Source organism: Trichoderma gamsii, assembly GCF_001481775.2.
Source record: "Trichoderma gamsii strain T6085 chromosome Unknown Scaffold_5.2, whole genome shotgun sequence".
Lineage (NCBI taxonomy): Eukaryota > Fungi > Ascomycota > Sordariomycetes > Hypocreales > Hypocreaceae > Trichoderma > Trichoderma gamsii.
Window position 1 is genome coordinate 101700 of NW_020171342.1, and position 12954 is coordinate 114653.

Genomic DNA, 12954 nt, shown 5'->3' on the forward strand with positions numbered 1-12954 from the left:
ATTCACCACGAAAACATGAAGTGATATTGACAAAACTTCATAGATTCTGCGCATCCTATCTAAGAAATCTGGACAGAGGAGAGAGATTAAATGGGACACCATAGAGCTAGTGTAAGAAGAGCTCAGGACGCGAATCACCTGGTTTTCGTAAAAGGCCATCTATATAATCTTGTTTTTGTCTCTATGGTCTACAATCAAGTCAAAACATATTCGAACCAACTCTAAGCTGTGTGGAAGTAGTCATGGCTTTTTGCAATTCCCGTACGTAGATGCATGTGAACGATATCACTATGGCTTGAACATGTTTAGATAGTCAAAATTCACCCGAATAACTCCAGCACTGGAATCCAGCTTAAACCCACTGTTGGTCAGCGTACTCCGAGATTAATATCCCTCCATGCTTTTCAAGATCCAGTTGCTTCAGAATCACGTCAGTCACCTTTGCAGCTGACTCATCGGCAGTATAAGGCCCCTTGAAACGGTTAGATTCGCTGATAGGGGGGCCAAATGCTTTCTGCATGCGTTGATAGTTGGGATCTATTTGTGTATTAGCAGATGGTGATATGAAGTAGTATAGGTAGCATCAAAATAAGAGGCACACGAAACGAACCTTCAGGTCGGGGAGTGTTGAACTGCGTCTTGATAATTCCGGGGCTGATTGCCGATATCGTGACACCGTCATAGGCATACTGAGCGTGAAACTTTGCCACCAACTGATTGACAGCCGCCTTGCTTATGCCATAGGGTGCATGGCCAAAGGTTCGCCATTTAGCCGTCCAGTGAGGGTCACTAACGCCGCTGCTGATGACGACTCCCTTCTTGGCGATACCGGTGCGAAGAAGGGGTGCAAATAGACCGAGGGCGTGAGCCACTCCCAAGACATTAGTCCTAAAGGTCCGGAGCATGTCTTTGTCAAATTGTTCGCGGTCATTGAGGATGCTGAAAGGCGACGTTATTAGTTAGGATGGCCTTGCATTCTACCTTGAGAAGAATACCGGGGGGTCGCAAGATGGGCACTCACGCATTGCCAATGTCGTCAACGATGCTATCACTGACGGCAGCGTTTACAATGAGGTAGTCAAGTTTGTTATTGAGAAGGATAGACGTCTCTTCCGAAGCAGCCTATACGGTCAGACAGCTGGTGTATGAATACTCAGTTTAGGACATACCTTTAAAGAATCAAAGTCTTCCAAATCAGCGGTAACAGCAATGAGATTTTTTCTGTCCCCAAGGTCTTGTTGGAAGCTGTCAATGGCTGCCGCTTTGTTGCGGACCAGTGCAATGACGGTGTTGGAAGGGTTCTCAGACCAGTTTTTGGCTAGGGCAAACTAAAGCGCCAGTCAGCATCTTAACATAGGCTTATTTGATTGCGATGTTCTTTGTCAGATTGAGGTTTGGATGCAATGCGTGTTTGAGAACGTACCCCAAGACCGCGAGAGGCCCCGATGATCACGACGGACGACATTAGAGGCGTGAGGCCGATTGCTGCTGGTCCAAATCTAATCAAGACTGAGTCAAAAGTTTTCTCTAGAAAAACTGAAGACAAAGATATCGACAGATCTGCCAAAGGTGTTTGGAGCTGGGAAGACGGTCTACATTTTAAATTAAATTGATCATTTTCCAGCTCTTATCTGGATGAAGGCCACGACTTCCATAAGAAGGTTCCGGTGAAGGTTCCGGTGTGCGAGATGTCATCTCCGTTGGCGAAGAGTATTATGAATCAACTTGGCGATTGGTAAGAATAGCATGAGTAAAGAGATCACGAAAATGGCGAGAGCTCACTGAGAGAGATGTATACAAGTGTGGAATACGACATGTAGATTCTACGGTTCAGTAGCTGCGGTAAGATTCCCGTTCTACTGGTTACAGCGCTAGGGCCATATTCGCGCCTTCTAGTGGATTGTACCTATAAGCTTCGGAGAAAGTTGCTCCTTGTGAGTAATTACGAAGAGGCAAACTCGGACATTCATGAAATCAAGAACGCTCCCCCCTTAGCTTATGGAAAAATAACTCTTGTCAAATATTTCTAAGAGCAAGGAGCAGATAATGGGTTTTATAACTAGAACCTTGGCTGGTTTATGAGAAGCTTATTCCCTTTGGCTATGGCTGTGTCAAAGAATTTAGTAGGATTTAAAAGGCAGAAAGCGCCTCTTAAATTCGCCAAGCTTGCAAAACGGTCTATTTATATAAAACTAGAGGCAGCCTTTTTAACTAATCTAATTTTTGTTCACTTTGGTGATGTTAATACTTTGGTGATGTTAATGAGATATGAGCCTCTCGGCGCGTGGTAAAGGCCGTGCAAAGAAAGCCAAAACGCGATTAAATAATAGCATTTCGTCGCCCACTAGAAAAGAAAATTACTTGGCATTAATGGAAATTTGAAGTGAAACACCTTGTTCAAGTATCCTTTGTTTTGACAAGCACCGCTTTTGGTTGCCGCGCAAGCAAATACAAGGACCGAAACATAGGGCGCATCGCACAATTGCAAGCCGAGTGCCACGATTACAAAACGTTTCGAAATTGAATGCAGAGCAACAATGTATCGCTTTCCATTGTTATTGAACTATGCGGCACCGATATGACTTTTGGCAGAAGCTCAGCAGCTTGTGCATGAGTTGTACGTGAGTATAGACCGACACGCAGGTCAACTGTCTGAGCAGCAGCTTGGCCAAAGCAGACCCCTTTATTAGAAATCATTTCAATGAGAAATATAGTTTCAATCTCTTATTCATGAGTCTAAATGAGAGCGGCGTTGAGCAACGGTAAATAGCGTTGATGTCAGACGATATTTCACAGAAGAACATGACCAATTATCGGTACTTAAAAGTCACCAATTTTAAAGTGTAAAGAGAAGATAATTCTATGTATGTGTTGCTATGAACAAAATTATTGAGCATATGGGAAGCCATCAATCACGGCACCAATTGAAAGGTATGAGGTGTCGCGCAATCTATCCGATAAAGCTGCGAGCTCGGTGACATCCCAGTTAGACCAGAGAAACTTTCCTTTCGTAAAAGCAGCTTCTTCGCTCGCCAACCACACAGTGAATGCACCAGGCAAGGAAACTAGCGGATTGTTAGAGAGACTCATCAACATGCATGTCCTCTTAACTTACTATCGTCCATTGGGATGTTCATTCCAGCGGCTTGAGTCTTGACAGCCATTTGAGTCTGAATGCCGCCAGGGTGCAAGTTGTGAACACGGATATGCGGGTTTTCAGACTGCACATGCTCGAAAAATCGAGACATTGCAAGCTTCGAAGGGAGATAGGATGAGGTTTTTGGCATCAGAAACGAGATGGCACCTGTTCCTGACGCGATCAAGACGGCATTCTTGGCTGCCAAAGGCAGGAAAGCTTTCGTAATGATAAAAGAGCCTTTAAGGTTGATCTATAATAATGCTTTATTAGTTTTGCTTGGCATATGATTCACATAGTCTCGTGACAAACCTCAAAGCTCTTGAACCATTCGTCGACTTTGGCATCTGCGACAGTCACTAGATCCGACATGTAGGCTGCATTGTGAACGAGCACATCAATCAAGCCCGCGGAACTGTTGAAGTGGTTCAGTGACTTGGTTACTGACGCTTCGTCGGTCAGATCAGCGACCAGGACAATGACCTTGGTCGACTTGAACTCCGATTCAATGCTCTCCTTGGTTTCTAGAAGAGCACTTTCAGTCCGTCCCAAGATACCAATGGTGGATGCGCCTGCTTCAGCAAAGCTTCTGACAACAGCAGCTCCAATACCGATTCCACCGCCGGTGACGAGTACATTCTTTCCCTTGCATGAAAGCTCAGGACGCTTTGGGTCAATCTTGTCGTAGACCTTGGTGTGGTAAGCTTTTGTTGGAGAAGGGAAAGGAGCGGCCATTGTTTCTAAATTGTAAGGGAAGAGGAAGAATTCTAGAAAACCGCGTTAGATTAGAACTGTGGTTTCAACAATGCCAGACAGCACGGAAGGCTTCTACGTCTTTATATTTCCAAAGATGACAGATTCCCCAACCATCAAACAACAACGCGTTTCCAGAAAGTACGATGAGTATTTAGATTCATTTGTCAGATGTTGTCGATTTCAAAGCAGTGTTCCCATCATCCCCTTCTCTAGTAGAGGATGGCCCGTCACCGAGCTCCTTCTCCACGTATACGCGTTGTGATTAAACAACTGGCGTACATTGTGGATGCTACGGCAAGAGTCGCTATTGGTTGCCCTTGACGAATTATGCCCGCTATGGTCAAGGCTCATTCGTTCAGAAAGACATGATCTTTCATATGCCTGACAAGGAAGTTTAGAACTCTGGGTGCGATTAGAACGGCATGATACGGGTCGAGATCCGCTGTGAGCATGCGTAGCAGCGCTGGTATATGGCCATACGAACAAAGCAACACACAACTCTAAGCAATTATTCAGCAGTGTCTTATAATTAGGCATTGTGAGAAGGGGCTGAATTGACGTTTGATTCAGCTCAAAGTCCATGTTGCCATTTCCGGAAAGTGGAGCCATTGCTCTACGCTTTCCTCAGAGCGTTAGCCTGCTCCGAAGAGACTGACAACATGAATCTACCGTGGAGGATTCCTCTGAGCCTGTGAGCCTTTCTTGACTGAACCTCCCAGCCGCTAGGAGGCTTTTGCTTCTGGACATGGGTTCTGTCTAACATACCAGGCTAGAGCCACAGTCATCATAAGAAACTATTTTCGACGGCCATGCTGAATAATGTTTTGCTCGCGTCCCATCTGTAGAGAGAGTTGCCCAATATGTAAGGTGCACCTTTTGTCATTCCGGCACGTTTCATCGTCGTAGCTTGGCTGTCTAGATCAGCCGTTACCCCAGAGAACGACTAGCTACATTCAGGGAAATGGAACCACCTTACAGCCATTTTCCTCAAATGGACGCTCAGATATAAACTCATGCAAGCGCCTTAGGCTAGATTAATCCTCAAGAGCGAGTGAGTGCGCCGACATGCATTGTCCAAGAAAAGCGAGCAACCGTCAAGGGCAGCTGGTAATAATGTAATGATACCGGGCGTGAGTGTGAAGATACAGTAGACTGGTAGGAGTAATCTTGGCCATTCTGTTGGAAGCTCGCTCTTTTACTATAGGATCTCACTATGTAGAATGCTCTACTTTCCTTCTCTCAATAGTGTGCAACAGACTTGGTCACGGCAGCTTCTCTAATTGAGCTACCTCATGCCTTTAAGTGCAAGTCGAGCTTCTGACGTGATCCGTTACTCAAACCCATCTTTATGAGTCGTTTGGAAGTCATATTTACGATTAAGATTCTATCTTGACTCGTTTGGTGGCTTGAAGACAGCCTATGGTTATGAGTTGAAATTGCGACTGGCAGTGCTATTGAGCACCTACGGACTGTAATTCACTATGAACAAAATATGACAATACAGTGAGGATACTGTATGCTCCCAATAAGAGCTCCTAAACTCAGGCATCAGAATATAACAGAGAAGTACCGAAACAACACACGATTGCAAGCTATGTTGGATATTTGCATTTCCGTATTTGATATCATACTATGCTAGTTATAAATGTAGCTCAGCCTCATTTTGGATATATAAAAAGGTGTGGCTCCGATTAAGAGCCCAGAGAGTGACAGTTTCGACACGTGCCCTTCGTCTGCTTTCAGACACGGGATGCCGTAACGCCCCCTAGATAACCAATCAAACAGACTAACAGTACTTGTTCGCCGCAATCCTTTCAAAAATTCGTCGCGTATTGGGCAAGGGAGCAGTGACTTGGACTGCTCATAAACCACTTCCAAGAGACGAATTCACTGAACACTCGGTCTTGGGAGAGTCTGAACTTCATATGTCATCATGACTGTGACTTCCAATGGCTCTTATGCGAGCCTCCTAACTCTGTGGCCAAAATACGCAGTTTGGTTCGCCACCGGGGTTGTCCTCGCTCTGGCTGTCTGAGAAGCTACTTGAAGTAGAACTTTCGAGCATCAGGGGTTCCAGTAGTGGTGGACACTCCTCAGTTGCTTGGGTCAATAGATCCATATAACCGATTTCTTGGCTGACAAATTCACTCTGAATCCAGGTAAAGCTTCGTCTCCCCATCCTTCCGTACTGGACAGGAGTCATTCCCGTGTACTTCTTGAACACCCTGTGGAAGTGCCATTTAGATAGCCCAGCCTGTCTGGCCATCTGGCTCAGGCTTTCCGGCGTGGACCCGTGGTTGAAAAATCCTTTTCTACTTTCTAGAAATGCCTGTACTTTGAGCACGGCAACGTCTTCCGGCATAATGCCATCCAGATCGGGCCGGCAGCGTTTGCAAGGGCGAAACCCTGCCGCTTGGGCCTCTCTACTGGTCTTGTAGAAGGATGCATTTTCGCGGCGGGGGAGGCGGGCCTTACACACGGGTCGGCAGTAGACCTTTGTCTTTGCAGAGGCGCAGAAGAAGAGACCGTCGGCGATGGCGTTGCGGTCTTTTACTGCCTCCCAGCGTGACAGGTCATCCTCAAACAGAGATATGCATGCCATCTGCGCTGGCGAGTCGAGATTTGCATCCATGTTTTTGAGAGAGCAATAGAAGAAAAATGGGTATAAAAAGGACAGGTTGGAGTCCAATGTATTGAGTTTCTATTTAGTAGCAAAACATATAGAAGCTTGGGACGCGGATATAGTGATTTGCTCCATTTACAATGCCAATGGCCCGTCTTTATCACAGCTTCGACAACGGGCGTCCAAACTCAACGCCCGGCCTGTGATAGTAAGGCTTGCTATTCCTAGCTTCACTTGACTTGTAGCGGCTATTACGAGACGAATCGTCGCACTCTAGAGTGAAATATATTGCTATATTAAGGTTCAAAAACGTCTAAGCTGGGAAACTCACATTGTTCCCATCGAGAAGTGGTGGGGATGATCGTCTCAGATCTGGCACTAGCCCTTTTTGGGGATGTGGACCCGTCTTGGCCATTTTCCCTAAATTGACAATCAGGGCAAGCACTAATGTGGATTGAGGGTTGGTTGACGATATACTGATATATAGCAACCAAATATGTATATGTATAGCTCGTGACAAGGAATGCATTGGGTTGTAAGATTATAGTTTGATTGAGGCGGCGTAAGAAGATCCTAACCTCAGTAAATGACCACATTTAGAAGCACATTTTTTTCACCACAGATTCTAGCTCGATTGTATTGTTCAAACACGTTTTCGTCTTGATACAGCTACCTGTATAGTCCCAGAGATTAGAACTTTTGATTCAGTCAAGAACTTCCAATCTCATGTAGCTCATTCATAACGTTGGTCATCAACTTCGCCTCATCAAGGGCTATTGCAGCTTATGGCCTCGAAGATCATGTACGTACGCGGACAATCGTAAACGTCATGCTAAATTCAAGTCCAACTGTCCAGCTCTTCGGTCAATATCCGAACGTAAGATCCATATCATGTACGAGCTCATCTGAGCCAGAAGACTCCAAGGAGTCCAGCCAAATGATTTCCCTTGCAATATCAATTAAGCTTTGTGGCGAACTGTGGCTCTCCAAAGCTTCATCTTCAAGCTTGGTCAGATACAGCTCGCGCATGGTACGCTCTTCCAATAAGGCAGCTGTGACCAGAGCCCAAATCCTAATCTCGCGGTACTCAGGGCCAATGTAATACAAGTTGGATGTTATAAACTGCGCAAGCTTGGCCTGTATTGTACCTCTCTCGATAGTGAAAAAGGTGAACTTTTGCTTCAAAGCCGACATGATGAGGAGACACACTTGCCGTATCAATTCGCGCACAACAAGACCCCCAGTGTCAGGTTGAGTTTCAAAGCCATCCGGTAGCCTTGGCATGGACAAGAGATAGTGCATTGGTGGACCGATCAAAAGGATGGAATCAATATCTTTCGTCCAAAAGGCTGCGGAATGGCTGTTTAGATTAACAATGTCAGCAACATCTGATATCTTTTGAAGAGCATCGGCAGCAATGGAGATATCAGGTGGCATCTGCTGTAGCTGTACGAGTATCGCTTGCAGTCTTGGCGGCGCTGCTCTGATGCTTGATTTAGGGGTGACAAGGCCAGGTGCAATTTCGAACCGGGGCGGAGCATCAAATACCATGGCACCACACATGTCGTAGCTTAAGTGGCTTGTTAGATTTCTGAGAAGAGATGTTTCATAGAAAAAGACTTACTAAAGCGTCAGGACGAGCATCTGGTACGGCAAGCTGTCGAATCCGCCTCGATCCCTTAAGACGAGCCTCAGGCCATCGATGTGTACTCTCCAGCTATCCCAATCGCAGTGCCTCATCTATGAGTGAAATTAGCTAATACACCTTCACAGAACGTCGGGGTAATTTGTATAATAGCCTACGTTAAGACAGACATGTGCCAAAATGTTAGCAATGGTACCCGGGTTCGTCCTTTCAGAGTCGTCATCCAAGCGCTTTCTCAGCTCAATGAGTGACCTCGAGTAGTGTCGCATAATCTCGGGAGTCTTGGCCATAATGTCGTTGGTGTTGAGCCTGCGCCAAAAGTCGGCCGAGTTGCCAAGGGTGACGTAAAAGGCGCCAGGGTCCATCATAGCCGTCTCCCACCACGCGACACGAAACGGCACGTAGAAGCCGGTTACTTCGTTGGCTGATATACTTTAGCATTGCTCATTTACTACACAGTCATGAATCTCATACCGAAGCGGACGAGCTCAAGCATGCGCGTGTTAGTCTGAACTGGAAAGCTTCCCAGAGGAGCCAGCGAGCGGCTGGGCGAAAGACTCTCCGGATGCGGAGGCTGCCGTCTGTTCTGGGCACCCTCTTTTGTAGTACCTCTTCTTCTTCCGCGTAGATGCCCCCGATGGTCGCTCACCCCCTTCATTACGTGCCGCCGGATCTCCCGCTGAACATTGCTCTGCCGCCGGATGTCTTCCGGGTGGGACATGTTGACAAAGTGGAGAGCTCCGCGGCTCGACGAGCCTGATGTGCTTGTCGAGAGCTCTGCCAATGGAGGCGATCCGTCTGAGGAATGCTGCCGACTGGGTCGATGCGCCAGGACTTGCTCGTCCTCAGGCGCTGGCTGGTGCACCTCGTCAAGCTCGCCCCTTTGTGCGCCGGGCGCCATCTTCACGGTTGATGTCGACGTCGGAGAGCGATAGGGCAATACTTGAAACCTTAGCGGATAAGTCTCTCCCTTCAAGTCACCCAAGCATCTCGAGTCTGTTGCCGAAAGAGTTTGATAAGCTCGAAGGCGACTTTGAGAGCAACAGCTGAACATGGCGCCGCCATGTTATTAGTCATCACTACACAGTCGGTGACATCTCTCAGGGCTCCGACTAATAGGAAGCACACCTTGAGAATCGATTTATAGTAGACTAGGGTACTGCAAGACAATTATAGAAGTGACCGATGAGTGTAGCTATAAGATCTGCCCTTGTCAGCGTATGTGCGAATTCCTCTATCTGAGATTAGAGGTGCCTCTATGATCCACATGACAGGGATTGTTCGCACAAGGCAAGTTTCCGTTTCTTACTGGATCTCAGATTGTCGTTTATCCATGTTAGATTCTTCTACAAATGCCGTTTCAGGCAACTCTACTTCTAAATATTAAACTCCACATCAAAGCGCCCGTACGTGTCGCTGTTCTCTCCTTGTAAATACACGGCCTCAAACGACGACACTAAACTCCTCGCTTCTCAAGATCCCCAAACTGGCCTCTGTCCCAATCTCCCTCGGGTAATTCCACTGAACACCAAAGTCCGCCCTCGCCATCGTCGCATTCGACAACGCAGATTCCTCGAGCTCCAAAAGCCGTGCTTGCACTCCCCCATATGCGGACCAATTTACCGTCGCCACCGCTCTCGACAGCTCCCTTGAAATTGAAGTCCAAGAACTTCATCTTCCTCCAGCTACTCACGCCAAACATCAATCCTTCGGGCCCGCGAGGAATCGGATTCTGCTCTGCATTAGCAAGTACCCAGTCGGCATTGCGTTCCATCTCCTCATTCGTCAGCTGCTGCACCGTCTTTCTGATCTCCATCGCGACATCTCCCAAAGACATGTTTCGAAGGTCCTCCATGGCAAAAGTGCGCAAGAGAGGAACTGCAAAGACAGAGTTGTGGATGTACGAGCCGGGATCTGGCCCAAATCGCTCCGGCAGTCTACCCCGGAGATCTATCGGGAACATCAAGTGAGCCGGAGTGGATGGTGATGTAGAGCTGGAACTGGCCCAGGCACGAGCCAAGAAGGCAAAGACAACATCGTTTTCACTCAGTCGCACGCCATCTGGAGCCGCCACTTGAGCTTCTTTCCGCAGCCGCTTAATCTCAGATATAGGGAAATGAATCGACATGGACTTTGCCCGAGGCTCCGATTCAAACTCCTGCGTCATGCTGGCGGCCATCTTTTTCTCAGCGTCACCCACGATCGACGTCCATCCCCGCGGTATCTTTTTGGCGTCGTTTGCTGGACTGTTCTTGTTACCGAGCCCTGAAAGAGGATCCCATCCCAGCGGTGCCAGGTCGGGCACATCTTCCACGCCAGAATTTACAGCAGTCGCCCAGGCTGTGAGGATTCTTTCGTATCCCTTGGCATCGTGGAGAATATGAGGGCTGCGTACACTTATGATCGTCGCGTCGGAAAATGTTTCAACGTCCACTTTCAGCATCGGGGGGTTAAGTTCCGGCTGGTTGGGGCTTGGGAAATACTGTTCTGGAGTTCCCTCGGCCGCAACGAAAGCTTGAAGTGACTCGGCGGCAGGGTGAAGAGTGATGCGGTCGGGTCGAGCATCTAATTGTGGCAGATGAGGATTGGCAGATTTGACACTTTTCTCTCCATGATCATTTGACGAAAATACAACAGCTGGCAAGGTATCGCGCGAGAACGACTCTGAATGAGGCACATAAAAGGTGTCTAATGCCGCAGTCTGGGAGCGGAGATATTAGAGCTGTTGTCAAGCTGCTGTCAAGCTGTCGAAAAATTATGGCACTCACCAGTCTCGCACCAAGAATTCTATGCTTTTTCGAGATCAAAGTCTCTAAAGAGTCATGTAGCTTGACAGAGTCTAGGCGTCCATTCAGATATATAGAATAAGTAACGACCCAGGGCTTCACGAGATTTGTCGTGTCGAGAGGATTGATGGGCACCACATCGAACAGCAGATTTGGAGAAGGCTGATAGGTGCGGAATGAAGCGGCTTGGTTCCCTTGTTTGGAGCCCATCTTGAAAGAGCAAAATTGTAAAGCAACGGCGTGTGTTATAACTTAAAAGAAAACGTGGTGAGCACTATCATAAGACTTGAGGCGAATGAGATGATATATATACACAATAAGCCGCACATGCGTTTTGTCAGCGTCTATAGATGGGTGCAGCTTGGCCCCGCAAATCTCCGAATAGCTTGAACTTGGCACAATGACTCGTCCCAAGATTTATCGTGCGAAACTAGCTACTTGCAGAGAGTTGGGACCAATATAGAGTTTGTAAGCATCTATTTATGGCCAATGATCCCTTGATCACCCTCCAGCCCGAAAAGCCAAGGGCATACACGCTCATACTTCTCAGCCAGCCTCCTGGTATCCATTGAAAGCTTCTGGGATCCGAGCTCCCTGGATTCAGGATTTTTGAAGCAGCCCCTTTGTAGATCCAGCACAATCCAAAGTAGGAGAAAAGGTTCTAATCTAGAAACTGTGAATATCGGTGAATCGATGTAGCCCGGTCCCGAATGCGCAATCGCAAACGGCATTTCAATTTCCTCCTCCATTTTGTGTAAGTCATCCATGACAATCTGCCGCGCCGCTAGGCAGGGTCGCACAAGCTTCAACACCATATACCTCATCCAGTCAATCAGCTCTCCTTGCTGAAAGCCGAAGCAACTCATAGAATTCCAGCTTATACTACCTGGTGGTGCACATTAGCGTGGCGCTGACAAGTGCCGCTCGGTAAAGCCGCAGCCCTTGGATTGCTGAGCTGAGGTTGTCGGCGGAGATGCCGAGGCGCATCGACTTTTATGAGCAGAAAGAGTTAATGGATCCGTCTCCGGGTCACAAAGCCGTGGAATGCGTCGATGAAGCTCTAGATGCCAATGCTTAGGCACAGTGTCGACACGTTCTGATACGATAGAGATGTATAAATCATCAAATTTCTACAAAGTTGATGGACTTTTACTCTGGAAACAAACACAGGGGGTAATTCACCACATAATCTCTTCAGATGCAGATTGGACTTCGATTTGCACCTTTGACGTTCAAGTTCGGGGGCCTCTATCTCCCTGACGGTGGAGAAACGAGCTCCTGCCTTATTTTACTGGTGTTTCTGCTCTTTGAGGGCATCATGAATTCGAATTGGAATCACTACTTCCAGTTCGAGCATTCGAATAGCAGCGATACCACCATGCAGAACATCGGAGACTACCAGGTAGATGCCAGACACCAAAAATTAGAGAGGCTCGTTCTAATTGTTTGTTACAGGTTAGGCTACAGGACATGGCGAATGAACTGCTTGAGAAGGTTGCTGCTTGGTCTGCAAGAAATGTCAGCAGTAAAAACGCCCCGTGTGGGGAGCAAGTTGATGATGATGGTGGTGTTTTTAACGATGACGATGCGAGAGACCCTCCGAACAAAGGATGTTGCGAAAGCAGCAGAGGAAGAGCTCGAACGCCCCGCGGCATTTGAAAATAGCAGTCACTTTGAAAGCGTTTAATTGAGCAAGCAAGTTTTTCTTTTCAGCTTTTGCCTAGAGGCGCTCTATAGCCACTGTACACACACCTACAATTAGAGTCTAAAGTTCCAGTCAACTCTTGTTGACTTAATGCCGGGCGACTTTGGGGCACGGGACGCCTTCCGACAAGTGGACCTGAATCCTTCTACTCTGTGAAAAAAGGGTTGAAGGAGAAAACCTTCTGTACCAAGTTACCGCCGCCTCCTCCGCATGCTTCGACCACCATTAGTCGTTTTCGGATAGTGGAGGCGGGTGGGATCCATTTGCCTATTTTGGAACATGTAGATGGGGCCGCGTATTGAG

At 47.4% G+C, this 12954-nt stretch overlaps 5 protein-coding genes across 5 annotated transcripts; all 5 read right to left on the bottom strand.

Moving 5' to 3' along the window:
- Positions 1-352: 352 nt before the first annotated feature.
- Positions 353-1465, bottom strand: TGAM01_v201938 (hypothetical protein; the record flags this gene model as incomplete). The annotated part of the gene is made up of 5 exons (XM_018800178.1): positions 353-537; positions 611-939; positions 1022-1122; positions 1170-1328; positions 1424-1465. The coding sequence occupies 5 exons, from the start codon at positions 1463-1465 to the stop codon at positions 353-355; spliced, it is 816 nt and encodes a 271-aa protein (XP_018666320.1).
- A 1421-nt stretch (positions 1466-2886) lies between these two features.
- On the bottom strand, positions 2887-3871 carry TGAM01_v201939 (short chain dehydrogenase; the record flags this gene model as incomplete). Its single annotated transcript, XM_018800179.1, has 3 exons — positions 2887-3065; positions 3116-3389; positions 3449-3871. 3 exons carry the CDS (start codon positions 3869-3871, stop codon positions 2887-2889), a joined length of 876 nt encoding a protein of 291 aa, XP_018666321.1.
- Positions 3872-5861: 1990 nt separating this feature from the next.
- Positions 5862-6524, bottom strand: TGAM01_v201940 (AraC family transcriptional regulator; the record flags this gene model as incomplete). Its single annotated transcript, XM_018800180.1, has 1 exon — positions 5862-6524. The coding sequence occupies one exon, from the start codon at positions 6522-6524 to the stop codon at positions 5862-5864; it is 663 nt and encodes a 220-aa protein (XP_018666322.1).
- An 855-nt stretch (positions 6525-7379) lies between these two features.
- Positions 7380-9061, bottom strand: TGAM01_v201941 (hypothetical protein; the record flags this gene model as incomplete). The annotated part of the gene is made up of 4 exons (XM_018800181.1): positions 7380-8085; positions 8140-8255; positions 8319-8584; positions 8635-9061. The coding sequence occupies 4 exons, from the start codon at positions 9059-9061 to the stop codon at positions 7380-7382; spliced, it is 1515 nt and encodes a 504-aa protein (XP_018666323.1).
- A 555-nt stretch (positions 9062-9616) lies between these two features.
- Positions 9617-11156, bottom strand: TGAM01_v201942 (hypothetical protein; the record flags this gene model as incomplete). The annotated part of the gene is made up of 2 exons (XM_018800182.1): positions 9617-10861; positions 10929-11156. 2 exons carry the CDS (start codon positions 11154-11156, stop codon positions 9617-9619), a joined length of 1473 nt encoding a protein of 490 aa, XP_018666324.1.
- Positions 11157-12954: the final 1798 nt, after the last annotated feature.